The following is a 25,376-nucleotide window of genomic DNA, read 5'->3' as shown; positions in this document are numbered from 1 at the left end:
AGCACAGGGAAGTCGGTACCAAGCACAAGGTCAACAGGCAAGTTCTCCACCACAGCAACAGTCATCAGATAAGATTGTTCAACAATTATCAGCGTAACTTCAGCTGTAGGGTATGCGTGTGTATCACCATGGACACAGACAATGTCAGTTTTCACACGATAATCCACACAGTTCACAGGAACCAAGCTCCTCCTCACCAGTGAGGTGAAACTACCACTGTCCAGTAGTGCTGTCACCTGCTGGCCATTCAGGGTCACAGTTCGCAGTGTCTGCTCCTTCAGACCGTGGTTCGTGCAGTTCACTCTCTGAACGAGGTGCATAGCAGGCACCAGTGAGCTTGTCCCTCTGTACAGGACACACAGAGGCTTTATGTCCCGGTTGCTGGCAATAATAGCAAACAAGAGGCTTACCTAATGCCAGCTGGTTCGTAGTAGAGCTGGGGTTACCTCGTGCATCAGGGCCAGTCTCTCTGCTGTGCCGGGCGGGTGCGGGATGCTGAGGAGGTCGCGGTGCCGAGCTGGTGTAGTGTGGTGCTGCTGCTCGACGAGCATTCTGGTACTGAAGCGCCAGCTTCGCTGCAGTCAGGCCATCCTCAGGTTCATGCTCCCGGACCCAGGTGCGGACATCAGCAGGCAGGACACGGAGAAGCTGCTCCAGGATAACGAGCTCCCCGATTTGCTCCTTGGTGAGCTGGTCTGGTCGGATCCATCGTCTGTACAGTCCTCTCAGCCGGTGGTACGTCTCTGCGAGCGTCTCTCCAGATGGCACGATGGTGGACCGGAACCGCTGCAGGTACATTTCCGGGGAAATGTCAAATTTGGCCAACAGAGCTGCTTTTAGTTCCCAGTAGCAGTGTGCCTCATCCTCGTCCATCGCTGCATGTGCTTCGAGTGCCTTCCCTAATAACAGTGGCACAAGGCAGCATGCCCACTCAGCCTCCGGCCATCTCCATGTCTTGGCGATGCATTCGAAGCGAAGCAGATAATTTTCCATGTCCTCCCCCATCTGATACGGTGGGATTTTTGGCTCCACTGGGTATGGTCTTTGATCCGGAGGTGGCTGCAGCTGCAGGCCACTCGAGTCTCCAGCATGCTGCAGCTGGTCCACAGTGGCGGTCTCTCCTGCAGGTTGCTTCATGGGCAGCGTCATTCGCGGGCTGGCTGAGTCAAAGAACTCCTCCCCGAGTGCTTCGCTGTCAACAGGACTGCCTGGCCGTAGCGAGATGCGGAGGTTGCAAATCTCCTCCTGGAGACCCTCCTCTCTCCTCTGCTGCTCTGTCAGGAAGGTTCTCATGAGGCCAAGGAACTCCCCCGTCTGTTCCTGTGCTCCTGCAGCAGCTCCAGGCTTCCCACTGTCATCGCAGACAGCCATCTCTTCCTCCTCATGTTTCCTCTGTTGGGATCGACGTTTCTTTCGGCTTGTCATCCCACCACTGCCACCATGTGTGATGTGGATCTTTGTCCGTTGTTAAAATGATGGCACAACCAAAGGTAGATGATGTTTAGTATGTTTATTTTACCAAACGTAATCCCAAAGTGCAGAACAAAATGAGGAGCTCAAAAACTATTTACAATAGGAGTAGGGGGGAAAAAAAAAAGGAAATTCTTGAAAAGATCTTGGTCTTTCAGTTACCTCCAGTGTAACAATGCAAACCCAATGTTTGCAGGCTCCCACTCTCTCCATCAGAGTGAAGTCTGTCTCTCTCTGTCTCCACAGGTGGAGGTTGGTCTCCTTTTAACACCACAGGCCCCTCCCCTCAGGTAATTAACAATGAAAATCAAAGTTTTCTCCTACAAAACATAAATGCCCATAATAAATTCATGATAATTTGTCCAAAAATATGCAGAAACAGTCATACCACTGCATCTCAAAATAGGTCAGCAATAAAAATAGATTATTTACACGCCGAAATCGGCACCTTTCGGTGACGTCATCATGACGTCACTTCCGGGTTTCCCCATCTGACGGCCTATAAACAGGAAGTGAACACGGCGCTCGGTTTGCCCGTGGGAGGATGTGAATGGGACGTGAATACTGGTGAAAAAGTTTGCAGGGTGAAAAGATTATGGCAGGAAGATGATTTGTTAGTGGTCGAGTGTGTGCCCACGACTACTGCGGTGAATAACAATGTCCGAATATGCGGGAAACGGAGCAGACGGAGAAAAGACACAGGTGAGTGTTAATGTGTGTTGTAATGAGTGCCTGCGCTGCGCCGTGGTCCCCGTCAGAGTGACTCCATCACATAGATCTTTTATTATACTCATAGAAAAATAAACATTCACTCCATAATATTTGTAATTTATTATTTAATTTTTTATGTTTTTTTGTGAATATGAATGATAATGAGGTGAGGGGTGAGTGACGAGTGGTGGGGCAGCGCCATAGCGCCCTCTCGTGGCGCTATGGCGCTAAAGATTCATTCAACAACCAGGGGATGGTTTATCAGCCTCTGTGCCATTTAACACTACATTTATTTACATCTTCTACTTTAAAAAAGGGACTCTCAGTGTTCTGAAAAGCACTACATAAAAACAATGAATTATTATGAACCAGAAACCTTTTTTTTCTGAAGCAGAATCTCAACAGTGTTTATATCAATGACATTTCCTTTAAACTGGAAGAAAACTTGTGATTTCTGGTTCAAGCTGGACTTCCTGAACAAGAGTTCTCAGAGTCTTTCATCACTTCATCTCTTTGTGAACTTTCATATGGTGCAGCACTGAACTACGACGATCAAAACTTTTCCCACATGTGCCACAAGAATACGGCTTCTCACCTGTGTGAGTTCTCATGTGACGCAACAAATAACCCTGTGAACCGAAACTTTTCCCACATGTTTTACATGAATACGGCTTCTCATCTGTGTGAGTTCTCATGTGGACCACCAAAGGATTATGACGACTGAAACTTTTCCCACATATTTTACATGAATATGGCTTCTCACCTGTGTGAGTTCTTATGTGGGCCAAAAAATTATTCTGTGCACTGAAACTTTTCCCACATGTTTTACATGAATACGGCTTCTCACCTGTGTGAGTTCTCATGTGACGCGATAAACAAGTCTGTTGACTGAAACTTTTCCCGCATGCTTGACAAGAAAAAGGCTTCTCACCTGTGTGAGTTCTCATGTGGACCAATAAATTACTCTGTGTAGTGAAACTTTTCCCACATGTTTGACAAGAATACGGCTTCTCACCTGTGTGAGTTCTCATGTGACGCAATAAACAACTCTGTGTACCGAAACTTTTCCCACATGTTTGACAACAATATGGCTTCTCATCTGTGTGAGTTCTCATGTGGATTACCAAAGGCCTCAGATTACTGAAACTTTTCCCACATGTTTTACATGAATATGGCTTCTCACCTGTGTGAGTTCTCATGTGGACCGACAAATAACCCCGTGTACTGAAACTTTTCCCGCATGTTTTACATGAATACGGCTTCTCACCTGTGTGAGTTCTCATGTGACGCGATAAACAAGTGTGTTGACTGAAACTTTTCCCACATGTTTTACATGAATATGGCTTCTCACCTGTGTGACTTCTCATGTGGACCAACAAATGACCCTGCGTAGAGAAATTTTTCCAACATGTTTGACAAGAATACGGCTTCTCACCAGTGTGAGTTCTCATGTGACGCGATAAACAACCCTGTGAACCGAAGCTTCTCCCACATGTTTGACAAGAATACGGCCTCTCACCTGTGTGAGTTCTCATGTGGACCAACAAATTACTCTGTTTACTGAAATGTTTCCCACATGTTTGACAAGAGTACGGCCTCTCACCTGTGTGAGTTCTCATGTGCATCAACAATTGACTCTGATAGGTCCAACCTTTACCACAGAATTCACAACTTAATTTTTTCTTCTTTTCTGTGACAGTTCCTAAGTTCTTACTTAATATTTTTAGGACAGTTTCACTATATTTTCTTCCATCATGGACTTCAGAGTCCTGAGAGAGGAACTGCTCAGAGTCTGGTTCTTCTTCTGGTTCACTCAGGTCACTTTGCTCCACAATAGAAGGAACCTTAAAGGAATCACTTTCAAACTTCAGTAGAAGCTGCTCTCCTTCCTGGCTGGTACCCAGTTCCTCCTGATCCTCAATCTGAGGAGGTTCTGGTTCCTCCTCTTCTTCTTTGAACTGTAGAAGTTCTGGTTCTTCTGGTTCCTCTTTGATCTGAGGAGGTTCTGGTTCCTCCTGTTCCAGACAGCAGTGTGTTTCCTGTTTAAAGAGCTGCTCCTCTCTACAGCCATGCTGCCGTTGGAGCTCTGGAGGGACAAAAAGTACAAGATCACAGGTTAGTTACATTACTTCTACTTAGAGATGTTCCGATTCCGATACCAGTATCGGAAATTGTGCCGATACTGCCAAGAATGCTGGCATCGGTATCGGCGAGTCCTGGAATCCAGGCACCGATCCGATACCACGTCGTTAACCCCTTAAGCGGTCAACTTCTCCCAATGCATTTATCAAATATCCAGACGCATTATGCATATTCCACAGACGTACTATGTACCGTTAGAAAGCTGATATTCTCATGAATCCGCTGCTATAAACCACTTTCAGATGTGATTACCACAGCGGGTAATATAAACACATTTGTCCAACATACAGCAAATTAAGTAAACAGCGCAACTCACCTTTGGAGGCTCATAACTGATCACAGATGATCCATAATCCAGATAATCCAGCAAAAACTGCCACAGTACAAATGTATGCATCCAAACAAAGCTAGAAAGTATAGCCTTTTGTCCAAAACATGTCTTGAAATAAGCAAATAATCCAGAATTAGATGCGCCACCACGCGCGCACGCAGCGCGTCTCTCCGCGTGCGCGTCCGATAATAATCCATTTTTTTTATCAGATAAAAACATCCAGACGTCTCTCCCTCGTGCTGAGGATATCCAATATGGCGACTGATCGGTTTCCGTTGCTTATTCGTCATATTTCAACCAATCAAGTGACTCATCCCTCCCTCCGATGCCTAACCAGCCAACCGCTGCCGAAACTGATGGACCACGTCATCGGTCGTCATCAGTCGTAATCAACGTATTCTGAGCCAATCACGTCGGTAGAAACGTTTGACTGACAGGGCTGGTAGCCAATGAGCTTGCTGAATGGCTGGCTGGCCCGCTGGCGGGGTTTTGTGATTCTCAGACATCTGCTGAGGGATGCACCTGCTGTCTATCCCTGCTCCTCTCAATCTGAGGGCCTTATCCCACACTGAAGCCTATCTGAAGTGATTTTTTGAGTACTTTATGAGTTTTTGGAGTGAAAATAATGTAAAAATGGGCCAAAAACCAACATATACCATTGTACAGAGGGCATCCAGAGGGTATACAGAGGATGTCCAAAATTGACGGGCAGTACAAATACATGTGTGAAACACTCATTTCTTGTAGTACTGCTCTGACATTTTGACCTGAACTATGTAAGACCCCAGGCTTTTGCAAAATTGTGTTTTTAAGCTCTCACAGTGCTGCCACACTTATTTCCAGGTGTTTGAGGGAAAAAATTCATCCTAACTCAGTGTGCTGCAACATAAATAAATCTGTGCCAGTAGCACCTAGAGTAATTCTGACTGCACTGGATGAAAATACAGATTGTCAGCTTTCAAATTAGACCCCAACCATGCATGTACTCCAAACAGTTCAAGAACAGCATTCAGTTTACTTTGGGTACGTCTTTAGTTGAACTTTTAGGCGAAAATGGCCCCGAGCTTAAAGGGTTAATTAAATTAGTAATCTATTTACTGGTCCGCTCCGTTAGCTCCATTAGCTCCGTAAGCTCCGTTAGTGCTGACACTTCTTCTTCTGTAATGTTTTACGGCAGCTTGCATCCTGTTGGTTGCACTACCGCCATCTACTGGTCGTTAGCTCTGACACAGTTCTTTGCCGTGCTGCTGCTGCAACTTGCTGTTCTTGAGAAGAAGAATGGATCAGGTGACAGACGTACAGCGCCCGTTAAAGAAGCCGTTTGCCGATGTTTAGATTGCAGCTTCTGCTCTTTGGATTTTTATATTTTGAATGTAACTTCTTAGGTTGGTTTTGGACGATAACATCTTGGACAGTAATCTTTTAAGTTGCTGTTGAACTACTTTTTTACTGTTCTATTTAAATGCCTTGTTCATTTTACTATGTTTGCACCATAATGAAAAATAACCCTATATTTGTTTATTAGTTACTGTTGCACTGCTGTTATTTATACCGTTTTATCTACATAACTTCCTATTAAAATATTGTGTCTGCACTTCAATTTAAAAATGCAACAACATATATTTCTATATTCATTTAAGTTGTCGTTGCACTACTGTTTTATATTGTTCTATTTAAATTCCCATTAATTTAAAAATATTGGGTCTGCACTTTAAGTTATTGAAAATAATTATTCCTAGATTGATTTACCGTATTGGCCCGAATATAAGACGACTCCGATTATAACACGACCCCTATTTTTCACAGATCATTTTGTGAAAAAAAAAAAAAATGCTGAAGACAGTAAGGTCACTCATAAAACAACTTTTTATTATACAATTACTATAAACTCAAAAACTCACAACTGAGATAACATTTCACGAGATATAAAATGAAAAAATATTACTACAGTACTGAATAAAAATATATTCTGTCTCTCAAAATAAGAAACAAATAAGAAGCCTCAAGGGGTCAAAACTGCATAAATGATGTAAATAACTTTCCAGGTCCTTCAGCTGAATCAGGCTCTGGTGGTGGGCATTCCGTCTTTCCGTTTTTCAGTGACGTATTCACTCACCCTTCTATCAGTCTCTCTGAAGCGTCTCTCTGGACCACGGAAAGCTTTTCTCATAGCGTTAGCATCTGTAGGCGTTTTTTCTGTGCTCTCCAATGAGAACGAGGCTCTGCTCCACCAGACCTCCTGGCGGCTTGGCAGTAGTTTGATGACTCTGCTGCGTTGATCACCATCAGTTTAAAGTTGGTATCATAACTTCGCCTCTGTTGTTGCTCAGTTGTCCAGCGTTCAGCCCCTTTGTTCCAGATGATCCGCCATTTTTCATCAGATCATTTGATCTCATTTCATCGCTCCACTCGCTGTCTGGTCAGTGGTACTTTGGCTCCATCTCGCGGTGCGGATGCGTATTGACCATCTACCGTAAGTCCGCGATTATAACACCACCCCACTTTTGAGGATGCAATTTCTGGAAAAAAACATCGTCTTATATTCGGGCCAATACGGTAGTTCAATTGTATTTGCACTGCTGTTTTTTTTATACTGTTCTATTGTATTGTATTGTATTGTATCGCATTGTATTGTATTGTTTAGTGTTCTCTGTATTGATTCATGTTTTAGAGGGTTTAACCTGAGTCAGGCCTTACCACAGTGAGAATCATGTGACAGTCATGGGATTATTTTATAATATACTGGTATCGGATCGGTACTCGGTATCGGCCGATACCAACAGTAAAAGTATCGGAATCTGTATCGGGAGGCAAAAAATGGTATCGGAACATCTCTACTTCTACTATTCCAGCGCTAAAATAAAATAACTGGCCTCAAGCAGTGAAATTCAAAACTTACATTCTTATTTCAAAACTAGTGTGTTGTCGTTGTGCACCTTTAGACACTGAACAGTTGGTGGATTAGCCATTACAGAGCGAAACAAGAGGCTCAAAGACTGACAAACAATGGCTACGTTTACTGACAATATTCCAGTTTCTGAAAAATTTGGAAAACCCCGTTTACATGCCTAAGCAAACGGGGACATTCCTGTATACATGTAATTGTAATCAATTGGGATATCCCAATCAAAACAGCGACGCACGGATGACGTCATGACAACGCCGGTTATCTCATTTCCTCTTCCTGTATCCACAAACAGGAACAACAACACAAGCACAGCGGGAAATGGACAGGGAGCGAGCGGCCGTAATTGCCTTTTTCTGCACTTCAGTGCTGGTACTAACGTTGTAGTGGAGGAATCTCGGTTGCGGGTTAGGACTAGTTCTGAATTATGAATTCTCTTCTGTTCATGTCCGGTGTGTCGGCCAGAACACCGCTTGTGGCCACTTCAGGTGAGGAGTAATGAGGAGGGAGGCAGGTTGCAGGTGAACGAAGGCTTTTACTCACAGTTCAGTAGGCATACAAACTGTACTCGTGAGCGTGGATAATGTGGGTGTGTGTGTGTGCGGTTTTCTTTTCACTGACGCACACAAACTTCACGATTGATCCCTCCTCCCCGTGCACTGCTGCTCCGTTGTGTCGGTGCTTAACTACAGGTAAGGGGGGCGTGGCGGCGTGACTTAAACACCTCTGTGACCCATAACCCCGTGGCAACTGAATACGCCCATTCTAAGCACATACAAACTATGAACAAACTTTGTGGCCTTTTCTACAAACGTACCACCGGTAACTGACACTACTATGTGTCACGTTGATCATCAATCAAAGGCGAGAATGTGCAGAAATGGAACGTCAAGCCGGAGCAGTGGCATCTTCATCGATGCAACCCGTTTCAACTCGGGCCCCCCGGACACTTTGGATGAAGATCCGTAGTCAGGACTGGTGCGAACGGGTAGTTATGATGGAGTTCACTGACGTCGACTGGCGTGATCATTTCTGTATGTCATGGCGATCCTTTTCAAAACTTTGCCAGATGAAGGAGCCCAGTACAATCACTGTACGAACACCGGTGACTCCGGTGTGTTTCATGTCCCTTTCGACCGGGATATTCCGATGCACGTTTATATGACCAGAAATTCGGGTTAGAAAAGGAGTAACCCAGGGGTAATATTCAGGTTTTTTGCAGGTGTTTACATGGCTGTGCGCAACCGGGTTACTGTGAATATTCCGCTTAAGAAAGGGTTAATAAAGGGTTATTGACTGCATGTAAACGCACCCAATAACAGTACATCATCCTCATAAGCACAAAGAAATACAATAAGCTAACAGCCATACATGCGGGCCTCTATAAAAGTAATCCTACAAGGACCTCAAACTCACATCTTACATTACATTAATCTCTTTCCATTCTGACCGAAGCTGTGCTTTTAACAGGCTTCATTTGAGATCTGGGGGTAAATATTCCAGGACAGGTTTCCAGATCTTAAGAAAAAGGCTCTCGTTTCCCCGAAGGACTGAACTTATTCTTTCATGAGGCATAACATTGAAGACCATCATGTTACTGTCGGCGGAGTTTCATAAACCCATCATAAGGGGATGCATTCGCGAGCAAGAAGCAACAGCCTGTCCAACAACTGACATTAAATAGAAAGTCCAAGTTCCTTAGAGGGCAAGCCTCATAAAAACAATCCTGGAGCTGTTCTTATTCCTGTCTTAAAGATCTCACCCAGTTCTTGAACTACATTATTCCAGAATTTTGAAATGTTATTACAGTCCCTAAAGTAGTAAAAATTAGTCCCAAGTAGGCCTGGGCGATTATATGATCGTGATTGGTGATCACGATTAATTTCCAGTCGATCACGGTGATCAGCTGTGAGCACATTTACTCCATCAGACATGGCAGAAATGTGCGCGACCACAGCCAATCACAGGTGACTTTTTCCTGCTCAACCTCTGCCTGAAAGTTGTCTGAGAAGTAAACAGAGATGGAGCTGAACGTGGAGCCGAGGGCAGTGAAGCAGATGAAGTCAGCCATGCCTCGGCGTTATCCTCTGAAGATGAGGCTGCTGCTGACAGGAAAGGCTGCTCCACGCCGCGCCGCTGCGAACACACCGATCTGCAAGGAATCTGGTCTTTTGAGTAAAGGAACTGCTTGTGATACAGTTAAACTAGCGATCGTTCAGTTCTTCTCTTTTACTGAAAAACGATGCATCGCATCATTGAACATATCACCACGTCTTGCCGCCAAAGCTCTTCTTCTAACAACATGCAGAGAGCCTGCAGCGCCCTTCTTCTTCTGTGGTGTCTGTGTAAAATAAGGCTGAACATGCAAGCAGCACACCCAGTGGCATGAAGTGTAAATGCAGTCATGGCATCGTCTGTGCGCCGTGGTCTGAATGAGGATCTCCCTGGGGTTATTCCAAATGTTTCAGAAAACAGAATATTTATCTTTAAGCTATAGTGCGTAACTTTTAAATGTCTATGAATGTCCGTTTTAGCCAGGCCACTACTAGTGGAGATGACAAAATGCAGATTAAGCCGATCGGCTCCTCTAACAACTCGCAGGATTTTTCAATATATATAATTATTGCTTTGCATGTCGACCGGCGACATTCCCGCGCTGGCGCGCAGGAAATTACGCATTTTACGTCACAACAAGAAGGGAGGGGGAGGACGGGAGGGTCTCATAGCAACAGGCAGAGCTCAGGCAGAATGAGGAAGTGGCATGGCAGATAATACAAATACACCTTTCACACTGCAACTAGCGGGTCGACCCGTGTTCTCGACCCGCTAATCATCGCCTTTTGAGTCCTTTCACACTGCCTGCAGACCCGCCTGCTGGCGAGCCGAGTTGCTGCGTTTTCCTGCGCCCATAGTGTCCCGCGTTGATGACATCATCAGCGTGACGGAGCAAAGCGAAAGTAAACAATGGACTAGAGCTCAGTCCCCGTTACCTGTAGACGAATCTCCTCTTCCCCACGGATCCAGAGCAGCTCTCTGGTCTCGCTGTCTTGCCAATACTGGGTCATCTTGACGGAGGAAATCTCACGCTGTGTCCACAAACAACAACTAGCGCGCTAACGTAGCCACGCTGCGTCGACGTCTTCACATAAGTTCCCGCATCGACTTGTGTCTGCCTTTCACACTCCCTTTCGCCCCTCCCACTAAAAAGCCGATAGTAGCGACCTGCTAAACCCCGCGTCGATTGCAGCCAGGGTTGAAAAACCCGGGTCTAAAGCCGAGTGAACGCTTTCACACTGCCACGAGGAGCCGATTATTTGCGGGTTTAAATGGGTTTTTTGGCCAGTGTGAAAGGGGTAAAAGAAACGGCAGAGAAAGAGTCCTGAAGTGGATCCTACCACCAAAAAAAAAGCCTGGACGGTCAGCAGAAGGATTGCTGGCGAAGAAGGAAAGTGGCCGACGGAGAAGGCAAACAAGGATTTGTATTGGCGTGGCTTTTCCTCGGTGGAGAGCGTTAAAAGCAGAAATTGGGCTGAGGGCAGACACAGATGTTGCCTTGCTGCTGTTGGATAAGTAAGTGACTTGGTTTATAATTATATAAGTACTTTATTATTTTTTGTAAATGGTGTTATGAACCTTATGTTGCAATGTTAGCAGCCTGCTAACGTAAAGTCACCCAGTAATAATCACACTCGCAAATGCCGTCTAAGAATAACGTCATGCCATTGCTGAGTATGGGTAGCATGTGTGACCGTAGCATAAACTCAATTGTTAGCACAGCTGGAGATAACAGATGTTATGTTGTCGGCTATCACTCGCGACACACTAACTTCTTGCCACGGTACATGCCGGTGCTGAGTATGGGTAGCATGTCATGCATCCGACTGCCGCTTGTAGATCCAAAATTACAACTTCGATCATTTTCATTACATCTTTTTTTCACCAGCTGTCCTTATTTACACAGAATAAAAACCGTTTCCAACGGTGATTCCCGCTGTGGAAACGCGAATCACCATGGCAGCGGTCGGGGGGGACACCGGGGACACCTGGGCGTACGTCATGTGGAAGCACCGGCTTGTTGTTGTCAGAACGCAGAATTCAACTACAGGGCGACCGAAGTTACGCACTACAGCTTTAACACGAATATTGACTGCACGTAAACGTACCCAGCGTCGTCTTTTCAGGCCACTGCACCATACGAGCGACATTCTAAGAGGAGAAAAACGATTAATTTTGTCTTATTTTTTTGTATTATTGTAGTTTTGTACTGTTACATTTTAAGTCTAATCTGTCCAATCTTGATTATTTAAATTTTGTACATTTGAGGCAAGCATTAATGATGGCAGCAGCATATTTAGCGTCATAACTTGAAAATAATGTTTATATTCTAAAGCACCTTCATTATCCCCAGGCCGTTTCTTTAGTTTTTTAATCTTTTATAGCAACAAAAATCCTCAGGGCTGTAAACTGTCACACTTTCACTAATGATCGTTCAGTTCTTCTCTTTTACTGAAAAAAACGGTGCATCGCAAGATTTTATTATCTTGGTGCTAGATTTTTTTTCCATTTACTGCACTGTTAAGTGAGATTGTTCATATTTTTTAATGTTTATTATATTATTTAATTTGCTTTGCTATTAACTTGGTCTGTTAATAAAATGTTCAACTATTCTATAGTTCTAGTTTTCAGTGCAGATGCTTTAAAACTGGTTTAAAAACAATATAACATATCGTGATTAGAATCGAGATTGATTGATATGAAAAAAAAAATTGTGATCATTTTTTTTTTCCATATCGCCCAACCCTAGTCCCAAAGTCAGTCATACACTTCCCACAAACAGGGGAAGGTTTGAGACATTTCCTGGAGGGCAGCCGGAGCTGTATCAGAGCCGATGCCGTCTCTTCTATTGGATCTCCATCAGCCTGTTGCCAGTAAAAGTTGAGCGCACAAGATGCATTGCCTGCCGCCAATCATCTTCAATATATGGGTTATCAAGGGAAATCTCCACTTTCTTGAGAATTTGTTTGTGTCAAATTTACCATAAGAATAGAGCACAGAATAAAAACATGATATCACATGGTACTTTTTTTAAAATCCAGTGATAAATTTATCCGCTTCACGATGAATGGGTTTATCTTCTACAGGTTTAGACAGTGAGCAGCGAGGTGATGTACCGCCACAGGTGCAGAACACTGAGAAGGAATATTTCATTGGGGAAAATTCATGTAAGAATTTATAGATAAGCTGTATTTATAGATGTCAATAAAGTAGTATAGAAGAATTTACGGACTGTATTGAAAATATGTATGTCAATAACCCCAATAAGGACCTTGTAATTTGTGGTGATTTCAATGTAGATTTATTTAAACTAAACAGGCATTCACGTATTGGACAATTTGTTAGCACAATGTATAGTTTAATGATGTACCCTAAGATCACGAAACCCACAAGAGTAACCTTAAAGAGTTCTACATTAATTGATAATATCTACACCAACATTATGGACAATAATATCATTGGAGGAATATTGTACGACATCAGTGACCACCTGCCAATTTTTGCACTGTTGCCCGTTTCCGTCAACCGTTCTCTAAATAACAGTGATTGTATAATGAACTATAAAAGAGTGCTTACCAGTGACACTGTTACTGCTTTTAAACAAAGTCTTCAGCGCCAAAACTGGACTTCCGTTTATGAAGAAATATGTGATTGTTTCATGAACATCTTCACAAATTTACTAAATTCCAATTGTCCAATAATAGGCCACCAAGGGCAGTAAACACGCTTACCTTGGATGACAAAGAGTCTTCTGAATGCATGTAAGAAGAAAAAAATCAATTGTACAGAACTTTTATAAGAAAAAGAACTCCTCATTCTGAAAATATGTACAAATTATACAAAAATAAATTAATCTCTATATTGCGTAAATGCAAAAAAGATTATTACCAATGTCAGTTTGAAAAACAACAAAAACAATATTAAAGAAATCTGGCGCCTGCTGAACGAAGTGCTTCAAAAAACTAATAAAACGGGCAACATGGCAAAATATTACACCCATAATGGCTATAAAATTGATGACATGAATGAGGTAGTCAATGCTTTCAATTACTACTTTATGAATATTGGACCTAAACTTGCAGGAGAAATTGTGAAAAAAGCGGGCTCAATCAATAATATCAATATTCTCTCATCAATAATGAGTAACTCTTTCTTCCTCAAGCCTACAGATGATAAAGAAATGATTAATATTGTTAAAAAATTTAGTAGCAAAAAATCTACAGATAATGATAGTCTGGATATGACCTTAATCAAAAAAGTAAGCCAATGCAGTATATATGCAATTTGTCATTTCAAAATGGAAAATTTCCAGAGAAAATAAAAATTGCAAAAGTCTTGCCAATTTTCAAAAAGGGTGATAAACATGTGATTGAAAATTTTAGGCCAATTTCTTTGCTTCCGCAACTGTCAAACATTTTTGACAACATATTTACGGTTAGATTGCATAGTTTCATTGAAAAATTCAAGCTACTAAACACTGGCCAGTATGGTTTCAGGACAAATTCATCAACTGCTTTGGCCATGAATGATTTAATTGAGGAAGTGAGTTACCATATTGATAAGCAAGAATATGCACTAGCAATTTTTATTGACTTGCAGAAAACTTCCGATACTATCAATCATAATATTCTCATAACTAAAACGGAAAAAATAGGAATCTGAGGTATTCCTCTGGAGTGGCTGAAATCTTATGTTACTGACAGATATCAATATGTACAAATGGGTGAACACAGGTCACATTTAAAACACATTACCTGCGGTGTCCCCCAGGGGTCAGTACTGGGGCCTGTGCTGTTTTTGTTGTATATTAATGATGTATGTAATGTTAGTAGAAAACTCAAACTTATTCTTTTCGCTGATGACACGACCATCCGATGTAGTGGGAAGTGACTACAGTAATGACCAAACTGAAAGACTGGTTTAATGATAATAAATTATCACTAAACCTAAAAAAAAAAATTAATTAATTAATTAATGATATTTTGTAATAAGACAACATGGAGATAAAAATCAAAATAGATAATGAATTTATAGAACCAGTTAAACAACACATTTTTCTAGGAATTACACTTGACCACAAACTGTCGTGGAAACCCCACATATCCAATATCAGTATTAAGATTTCAAAGTGCATCTCAGTTATGCACAAATCAAGGTACTTTCTGAATGAAAAGTCTCTTTATGTTGTGTACTCTTCTCTTGTAATCCCACATATCACGTATTGTCTTGAGGTCTGGGGCAACACCTATAAAACTAACTTGCATAGTCTGATCGTACTTCAAAAAAGAGCCATACGCATAGTCCATAACGCAGGGTTTAGGGACCACACTGATGCACTTTTTCTGAAATCAAAAACTCTAAAATTTGTAGATCTAGTCAACTTCTATACCCTTCAAGTACTATACAAAGCACACAACAATATGCTTCCTAACAATATTCAACAATTGTTTAAGAATAAAGAAGTCAAATACAATCTCAGAGGGAATAAACATTTTGAAAAACATGTACATTCCACTTTTAAACAAATGTTTATTACATGGTCAGGGTTGATCAATGGAATGGGTTAGATCTGGATATCAGGCATAGTACTTCTATATACAAATTTAAACAACGGCTCAAGCAAAAAATGTTGGAAAATTACGCACAAATTGAGAGCTCGTGAACTGTCTGATTTGTCAAGGATGTATTAAAGACTAAAGTACTGGTACTGAATATGCTTGGATGTACCATGTTTTGATTCCGTTTTTCTCTTCACACAACACATCCATCACCAGGTTGGTTCGGCTCTGTCGTGCTCATGCGCTGGGAAAAACCTATTTTTGTAATTATTGAGCTGTCAGATCTGTGTTCAGAGATGTGAACAGTTACTGCTGCGTTCTCCTCCTGGTTGACTCTGCTCTGCCATTTATTTGCAAGAAAGTAATCTAATCATTGCTTGACAAAGTAATCTGATGCTGATTGCCAGTTTTGCCAAAGTAATCCCATTATATTATTTAACTATTTGAAAAGTAATTTGATTGCAGTGATCGATTGCGTAGTAATTGATTGCTGACCAACACTGGACACTGACATACATTCATAGACGTGCACATGCACACTGTAGGTATGGCACGAGTATGGGTGCTACATTTGCATACATTACTTGTATTTGGTATGAGTTCCACACTGACTCTCAACTATTTACTATGTATGGACATATGTTAGTATATCTTTATATCTATTGAAGTCTTCGCAATCCCAGTGCTTCATGTTTGTATGCATATGTCTAACTGATATGGTCTTGTTTTGAGAAACCGAATATAATAATTTTTGGTATGAATGTCACGTTACATAGGGGTGGGCACAAACAAGCATTTTGCTTCAGCCGACTCCTTTTGAGCACATTCTCTTGTTCGTATTACAATGTATACTGTTTGTACATAAGAAACTGCTCAAATAAACTACTACCACCACCAAAAGGGAGATGTTGTGTTTCCTAAAGAGTAAAGGCCTCAGGATGCTCCCCCGTCGCCGCGACGGCGGTCCTATGACGTCTACGTCGTAGCCCTACGTCGGGCTACGCTAGGGCTTGATGAGCACCTCCCAAAAATTCTGACTTCGCGTCAAGGCGACGCGTGGTGACGTGAACGTCGAGGGCTGTGATTGGTCCGCTTTCGCGTTGTTTATAGAACGCAGCAGAACTCACCCCGAATGCTTTTCTGATCCGAACAGTGCTTCGGGAGAAATGTACCGTATTGGCCCGAATATAAGACGACTCCGATTATAACACGACCCCTATTTTTCAAAGATCATTTTGTGAAAAAAAAAAAAAATGCTGAAGACAGTAAGGTCACTCATAAAACAACTTTATATTATACAATTACTATAAACTCAAAAACTCACAACTGAGATAACATTTCACAAGATATGAAATGAAAAATTATTACTACAGTATTGAATAAAAATAGATTCTCTTTCTCAAAACAAGAAACAATAAGCAACAAATAAGAAGCCTCAAGGGGTCAAAACTGCATAAATGATGTAAATAACTTTCCAGTGCCTTCAGCTGAATCAGGCTCTGGTGGTGGACATTCCGTCTTTCCGTTTTTCAGTGACGTATTCACTCACCCTTCTATCAGTCTCTCTGAAGCGTCGCTCTCAGGACCACGGAAAGCTTTTCTCATAGCGTCAGCATCTGTAGGCGTTTTTTCTGTGCTCTCCAATAAGAACGAGGCTCTGCTCCACCATATCTCCTGGCGGCTTGGCAGTAGTTTGATGACTCTGCTGCGTTGATCACCATCAGTTTAAAGTTGGTAGCATAACTTCTCCTCTGCTGTTGCTCAGTTGTCCAGCGTTCAGCCCCTTTGTTCCAGATGATCCGCCATTTTTCATCAGATCATTTGATCTCATTTCATCGCTCCACTCGCTGTCTGGTCGGTGATACTTTGGCTCCATCTAGCGGCGCGGATGTGTATTGACCATCTACCGTAAGTCCGCGATTATAACACGACCCCACTTTTGAGGATGCAATTTCTGGAAAAAACCATCGTCTTATATTCGGGCCGATACGGTAAATAACTTTCCAGTGCCTTCAGCTGAATCAGGCTCTGGTGATGGGCATTCCGTCTTTCCGTTTTTCAGAGACGTCTTCACTCACCCTTCTATCAGTCTCTCTGAAGCGTCGCTCTCAGGACCACGGAAAGCTTTTCTCTTTTTTTCTGTGCTCTCAGGCACTCTGCTACACCATATCTCCTGGCGGCTTGGCAGTTGTTTGATGACTCTGCTGCGTTGATCACCGTCAGATTAAAGTCGGTAGCATAACTTCTCCTCTGTTGTTTGCTCAGTTGTCCAGCGTTCAGCCCCTTTGTTCCAGATGATCCGCCATTTTTCATCAGATCATTTGATCTAATTTCATCGCGCCACTCGCCCTCTGGTCAGTGATACTTTGGCTCCATCTAGCGGCGCGGATGCGTATTGACCATCTACCGTAAGTCCGCGATTATAACACGACCCCACTTTTGAGGATGCAATTTCTGGAAAAAAACATCGTCTTATATTCGGGCCAATACGGTAGATCCAAAATTGAGCGGCGCACATCCCGATACTGTTAGCAGTTAGCACTGTTAGCAGACGGGGCTATGTGTACAGCCGCTCCTAAAACGGCTTTAATCGTTCAAAAACTCATTAGTTTCACCAATATTTCATCATGGTCCGCTCAGCCTCTCCTCCACCACAGCCCGGTGTCACCAGATATGTCATATATGCAGATACATGTTCGGTAAATGCACGCGTGTCGAGATATCTATGTCTATAGAGTTATGTATATCTATCTAGGTAAAGCCGGAGCTACGGAAGCCGCATTGCTGTTGTGACTGTCGATTGCGAAACAAAGACACCGCCACGCCTGCCGAGCGGCTTGGCGGTGAAATTACAGAGGAGGGTGTTCCCTTGACGCAGAAGCAAGAAATGTTCAGTGGTGGCGTAGGAACGACGTCGCTGCGAGAGGGAAGCATACTGAGGCCTTAATGCTGCTGTGATTCCACCTCCACACCAGAGGGGGCGCTGTGTGGCTGAGTGGAAGGACAGAGTGGAGAAGAAGAGAGAGTGTGTTTGGAGTTCCCAGTCTGGTGAATAAAGCTGATTGAAAACACTGAAAACATAAGAGACTCAGATCCTGCTTGTGTCAAACAGCCATAAGGATGGAGATCCTCCAGCGTCACATTCATGTGTTCATTCACACGTTTCATTACCTGGGCTGTGTAAGTCGATCTCAGATTCCCACATGATCTCCAGCAGTCTGTGCTGACGCTCCATCTCCTCCTGGCACCGGACAATAGCTTGTTCAAACAGGGTGCAGATCTCCACAGCAGCAGCAGTCAGTCTCTGGCTGCTCCAGTCTCTCTCAGAGTGGTGGGAATCGTCACCTTCACCATCAGGAACAGACGCCTCTTTAATGTGTGGAGCTTCATGTTCCTCCTGCTCCACACTGGAGCTGCTCTGCTGCTCACCAATGTGCTGCTGTGGACTCTCTGGAGGGAAACAAGACAAAGTCACTCTGGGATGGAGGGGAATATTTTACACTGATGGACGGACGAGACACAACAGGAGACATTTAAAAGACAAACATTTACAAACAAAATGCTCCTTTCACTTCAACTGGCAGCAGCTGTGAGGTTTAGACATTAATGAGAAAACTGTCTGGATGCAACATCTGGAGACCACTTCAGAACTAAATCATGGACATCAGGTCAGTCTTTTACCCCAACAAGTTCTATCGGTGAACACAGCTGAACCGTTGTCCCTGGTCCAGTTTTCTCCCAAGTAAAATCTACAACCTGCCTTTCAGATCCCATCCCCAAACCACTTTTAAAATCTTTTTATGGATTCATCAAGGAACCGTTTTTAAAATATCATGAATTGCTGTCGTCAGACGGGTGTCTTCCCCGCTGCCTTTAAAACGGCGATGGTGAAGCCCCTTCTGAAGAACAGCAATCCAGATTACAACGTTCTTAATAACTACAGACCTGAATCCAACTGACCGTTATTTAAATAAGGTTTTAGAAAGACTGGGTTTTAACCAAGTCAATGACTTTTTAATGAAAAATAACATTTTAGAAAGACATCAGTCTGGTTTTCGAGTGAACCACAGTACCGAGATGCCCTTTTAAATGACATCAGGTGAAATTTAGATAATAAAAAGCTCACAGTGTTGGTTCTACTGGACATGAGTGCCACTTTGAAAACACCAGACCATCATATTTTAATAAATAGACTGAGACACCTGGTGGGCCTCTCTGGTACTGTTCTTAACTGGTTCAGTACCCATGATGGGTGTGGGGTTCCCCAAGGTTCAATTTTAGGTCCCACACTTTTTCACCTCTGCATGCTTCCTCTTGGGGACGTCATCAGTTTCCATAGCTACGCTGATGACACTCAGCTGTTCATGGCCGTGTCTCCTGATGACTTCTCCCGGTGTGGACGGCCGCGGTCGAGGTGTTTCCTGTGATGGTCAGAGCCATGCCATGTCTCCCTAATGTAAGCGATAAAGGTGGGAGTGTGTGTGTGTGTGTGTGTGTGTGTGTGTGTGTGTGTGTGTGTGTTCATTGTATATTCTCCTGATTGTTGCTTTAAATGCTGTAAAGCACTTTGTGTTGTTTCCTTTAATTTTTGAAAAGTGCTTTACAGACAAAGTTTGATTTGATTAGCTTCTCTGAGCTCTGAGATGTCAGAGAGTTTCCACTTCGACATTGAGAAGACTTTTTTCCACAGCAACAGAAGAATGGATCATCATTCTTCAAGATTTACTGTAGAAGCTGCGGAAACCAAACACCTGCATGTTAGCTCAGACTGAGAGTCTGAGCAAGTTTTAATGCTGAGAGTTTCTGATTTAAAATCACTATTGTTATTTCTCGAGGCTGAAGTTAGTTTCCCACTCAGCATTTAAGGGGAAATAAAGAGAAAAGTAATTTCACATGTGGCGCGGCTAATTATCCATTCTTTGAACCACGTATTGACTTTTGACATTTTCACAAATCCAAGAAAGGTTTCACAAACCAGAAACAGTTTTTTAATGAAAGTTTAACATCTTTAGAATAATTTAGTCCAGATTAGAAAAGTCTAGGTACAGTAGTTTTCGATCTGGAACTCTTTCAATATTCTATAGCTATGAAGAATAAGGTTATATCTTCTTTTTTTTATTTTCACAAATACGATAGACTGTTAATATTCAAGATGGGATGTTTGGGAAAGTTTTTGTCTCAATTAAAATGTTAAATGTGGTTTAACATCAATCTGCAATACAGAGAATGGATAAATAGCCGCTCCACATGTGAGATTATTTTTTCCTTAACTTTCCTCTTAAACGCCGAATCGGAAGCTAACTTCAGCCTCGTTTATTTCACTTTGAACAAAAACTGCAGAGTCCATCTTATTCAAACTCCACACTGAATCTAGATGTGAATAAATGTATAAAGCACAGGGAGGAACTGTCACAATGAAAGCTGTAGTGTGTTCAGCTGGACCCTTCTGAATGTTGAGACAAGTTTCATTTGTCCAGAGTACGTTAAAGAAGCTATTATTGAATTATGTTATTCACAACCATCCATTCAAATCAAACTTTATTTGTAAAGCACTTTTCATATTCATAAAAAACATCGCAAATGTGCTAAACAGTAAAATCAGTCGTAAAAACAAACCAAAACACACAATCAATCAGGGTCGTGCACACACGCGCACACACACGCACACGCACACACACGCACACACACGAGGAGACATGGCATGGCCCTGAGCATCATGGGAAACACCACCAGTGGGGCTGCCCACACTGGGAGAAGTCAAAGGTCATGACTGCTGGGGCTCCAGCACCCGACCCCCAACCCCGCCAGACCCAGGGAACCCCACACCAAGGTGTGAAGCCCCCCAGGCCATCCGGGACCAGAGGACCAGCGTACAGCAACCCCCGCAGTGGACCGGATCCAACTCCCAGTGTGAAGGACCCCCCTCAGGAAACACTGGAGCTAAACAGCTGAAAACTCAAAAGAATGAAATGATGAAAAAAAGGTTTTTTTTTTTTGGGGGGGGGGGGGGGGGGGGGGGGGTCAGCAGAGGACAAGTGAAGTGATTTTGGTGAGAGTGCACTGAGTAACAGTGATGGAATTCTATATATTTATGGTATCTGTCTTCACTGCTGCAGAGTCTTGTAATTTACAGACGGTCCCTGAACACCACACTGCTGACTGGTCATAAAGATCAATGTTATTTCTGCTGAGAGAAAGACAGATTCTTTAAATAAAATGACCTTAAACACACTGTCCACCACAGACTGATGTGAAAGAGGCGTCCTTTGTGTGTTAATTACGTTTTGTTAAAAAGTTACTGATGCCAAAAGACAGAATCTGCCCAACTTTTACCGGTGTTTCGGACTGACTGGTTCCCCTGTTAACTGGTGACATGTTTCTGTAAACACGTGGTGGTAATAGCACATGTTAAAGTAAGGCTCACAAAAGGCACGAAACTTAACAATTTACTGTAAGTGGAGATAACAGACGTTCACCAGAACAACTACAGGTTACTATCGGGTTTTTAACATCTGTCGATCACCAGTTAACACGGAAACCAGTTAATCCGAAACACCGGACTGAACTGCAGCTGCAGCCTCATTTCTGTCTGCAGCTTCAAAACAAATGTAACGCTCCTCCATCAACCACATTCATGTGTTCATTCACACGTTTTCATACCTGTTCTGTGAGACTTGATGTTCAGTTTGGAGCTGATTTGCAGCAGTTTTCTCTGTCGGTCAATCTCCTCCTCGAAGGGGACGATAGTTTGTAGAAACGCGGTGAAGATTTCTCCAGCAGCAGCAGTTAGTCTCTCGCTGATAAACTCTCTTAAAGCCTGAACTGAAGTCATTGTTGCTGCAGGAGGAGAAATGTTTCCTCTGGGAGACACAACAGCTCAGCTCCACACAGCCGCCATTCAAGCTGCTTCTTCTCTCGCTTTCCTGGAGGATCACAAACAGCGTTCAGCTTCACACTGACCCCTACTGGACACAGGGGGAACTGCAGCTCAGTGGAAACAGTCCATCGGTGTCTCGCTGCAGTTTCATGGATTATTAATTAGGAGATGATACATTATCCTTAAAACAACATTTCTCAGGCTCCATTAGAACTTAATGAAATGTCACTGATTTCAAAGGTTTCTGGTTTTAATCATCACATTGTCACAAAATGTTTCATCAAAATGACATGAAATCATTACAGACCCTAATCTCAAGGATGCAAGATGAAGATGAATCTCAAATTTTGAGACCAACATACAAAAAACCAAAAAGATTTTCAACAGTTTACTTCAAAGAGGTCTGTCCATTTTTGGACATTTTTTTGAAACTAAAATCAAGGGCCTGTCTCCACTAATCCACCATTCACAATGTTTACAACTACCAATCAATCAAGATCGTTTTAATTTCACTTGGAAATCTAAACATCACTGCATTAGGAAGAAAGATGGAGAGAAGTCTTTGAAGGAGTTTGAGTCTGATCTACTTTGAATCCATGAACGATCCCTCAAATTGAAACGGTTGCAGTTTTTCATAAAGGAAATCAAACATTGGTTTTATCTCCCTTGTTGCAGTTTTTGAAAAGTTTGGGGTATTGAGTTTTTGTTGAAATGTGATTTTGAAATTTCTGAATTACTAATTAAATTATATTCTCATAAATCAGATTATCTAAAATATTTAGGCATTAAAGTTACTCAAGATTTTAAATTGCTTTACAAAGAAAACTTTTTGGCACTCTTAGAAAAAACAAAAACTGATTTACAAAGATGGAACAATTTACCTTTATCCTCGATAGGCCGTGTGATCTCATCAATTTGTAATTGTGTCATCTCTTTCCCCAACCTGCTGTGACACGATTAAAACCCTTCTGAAGAGTGTCCCAATTGAAAAAAAACCACATGAGGTAAATATATCATTACATGCACACAATTATGTTTCAATACAATCTTACAGAAAAACACAGGTTCTCATTTCTTCAGAGCTGTTGGCTATCACCTGTCCATCACAGCAGCTGTTGGCTGCTGTTCTTTTTTGCGAACTTTGTCTATTGAGATTTTGTCAGAAAAGTACTGTCATACACAAGAAGTGAAAACAGGATATAGCTCGGACGAAGAGCTCTATAACAGTATACTTTGATTACACAACAAACAGAACCCCTAAACTAAAAAAAATAAAAAAATATAAAAAAATAAATATTAACCTAAAAATAAATAAAGGTGTAAAGATTAAAAAAAAATCGCAAACCAAGAAAAAGGTATATCAATGATGTTTTCAACTTAGGATAAAATGGAAAGAAAGGGAAAAAACAAAAACAAACAAACCCAAAAATAAATAAATTCAGCTCACAGTCAGACAACATTAGATATATACCTGTGGCCCTTGCAGTCATGAGTTGACCCACAAATGTTTCACTAAGTTAGGACTCAGCACAGCTCCAGTTGGAAATCAGCTGGGGGTCCATTCTTTTTAAGTAGGTCCAAAAAAGGGCCCCAGATTTTCCAGAATTTAGCAGTAGTGTCTTGTAAAGATAGCCTAATTTTTTTCTAATTTGAGGAAATACAAGACATCTTTCATCCAGTGACTATATGATGGGGGTACTGTGGGTTTCCAGTTTATTAAAATTAGTCTCCGAGCTAACAGAGTAGTAAAAGCAATTACATTTCTATTTGATGTGGAAAGTGAAAGTGGTGGCACTCCAAATAAAGCGATGAATGGGTCTGCTTGTGGAGTTATTCCAGTTACTTTAGATAAAGTGTCAAAAACCTGTGCCCAGTAATTTTTCAGACATGGACAAAGCCAGATCACATGTATGAGGTTGGCAGGAGAGGTGTGGCATCTATCACAGATGGGTGATACAGTTGAATAAATCTTGGCCAGACGAGTCTTTGTGTAATAAGCACGGTGAACTAACTGAATAAGACTGTGCTTTGCACAGATAAAAGATGTGTGTATTAATTTCAGGATATTTGTCCAAACTTCTTCAGTCAAGTTCTGTCCCAAATCCTCCTCCCACAAAGTTTTAATGAAATCTAATGGCCCAGGATGAAGAGTAAAAATTAGTTTCTAAGTTTGAGAGATTGATCCCTTGCAAGTTGGAAGTTTCACTAGGAGAACATCGAGCGCAGAGTCCTCTGGGAGATCCGGAAATGAGGGAAAGGCTTTCTGGGCAAAGCTACGAACCTGTAGATATCTGAAAAAATTATGTTTTGGGAGTGAATATTTTTCAGAAAGCTGCTGAAATGAAGCAAATATATTATTTATGTATAAATCTTTAAAGCTCTTAATGCCCAGATTAGACCATCTCAAGAAGACACTGGCCCTCATTTATGAAACGGTCGTACGGCGGTATATGGGCGTACGCCCGTCATACGTCCATATGAAAGACGGGTTAGTTATTTATCAATTTGGTCGTGATCGTTCGGAAAGATGAAATCTCATGACAGGTCGGACATCATGTACACAAGTTTCAGTCAGTGCGGACTTGCGGTGCAGTGCAGAAAAACCTGGCAGAGAACAATTATAAAGCAAACCTCAAACACGCCATAAAGCACAAGCAGCACACATTCACTACAGATTAAAAATAAATAAAAAATTAAATGATGCCCTTATGAAATATCTAATAAAATTCTTTCTTATGGGATTAATAAAGGATTTTGAACTTTCAATTATTCCGCTGGCCCATCCTGCCACGGAGAGGAGCAGTTTTAACAGTGCGCAAAGACGCACAGCTGCTGCGGAGCAGCTTCAGATGCTCAGATCCAGCAAGGAAAACGCTGCTGTTCCTGTTCATCCCCGAAAATGTGTGTGACTTTTTTTAGGCAATTTTACACAATATTTCACTGGCCGATGGAGTTGCTTTTGATGCGCTGGCGCCACTGTCTTCAAGAGAGGGAGGAAAAGCATGATTGGCCGCTAATGGTGTATTGGCAGAGAGAGATTGCAGGCCAAAATGCCGTCTGAATTGGGTCCAGATCCTCACTGCAGTCCTCACAATCACATTGGTGCTACAGTGAGTTGATGGAGGATGGATGGCAAATACCAGTGCTTTAAGCGATGATGGTTTGGTTGAATTTGCCTCTATAACAAGCCATGTTGGGGAAGGGTGGGTGGGTGGGGGCGGGGGTGGGGGGGGGGGGGGGGGGGTCCAAAGCTTCAAATTGAATCCAATATTTAAGAATTCTGATATTAATGGCCCAGTAGTAATACCTAAAATTTGGTAGGGCCAG

At 42.3% G+C, this 25,376-nt stretch overlaps 1 protein-coding gene across 1 annotated transcript; it reads right to left on the bottom strand.

Annotated features, from left to right (window-relative positions):
- Positions 1-1,495: 1,495 nt before the first annotated feature.
- Positions 1,496-3,950, bottom strand: LOC115399618 (zinc finger protein 568-like). The gene has a single exon (XM_030107118.1). It carries the CDS (start codon positions 3,804-3,806, stop codon positions 2,682-2,684), a length of 1,125 nt encoding a protein of 374 aa, XP_029962978.1. The 5' UTR covers positions 3,807-3,950; the 3' UTR covers positions 1,496-2,681.
- Positions 3,951-25,376: the final 21,426 nt, after the last annotated feature.

Source organism: Salarias fasciatus, chromosome 13 (genome assembly GCF_902148845.1).
Source record: "Salarias fasciatus chromosome 13, fSalaFa1.1, whole genome shotgun sequence".
Lineage (NCBI taxonomy): Eukaryota > Metazoa > Chordata > Actinopteri > Blenniiformes > Blenniidae > Salarias > Salarias fasciatus.
This window is presented reverse-complemented; position numbering and strand designations above follow the sequence as displayed.

Coding starts and splice junctions, on each gene's coding strand:
- LOC115399618 (XM_030107118.1), bottom strand. CDS start 3,806: ATGCACATGAGAACTCACACAGGTGAGAGGCCGTACTCTTGTCAAACA.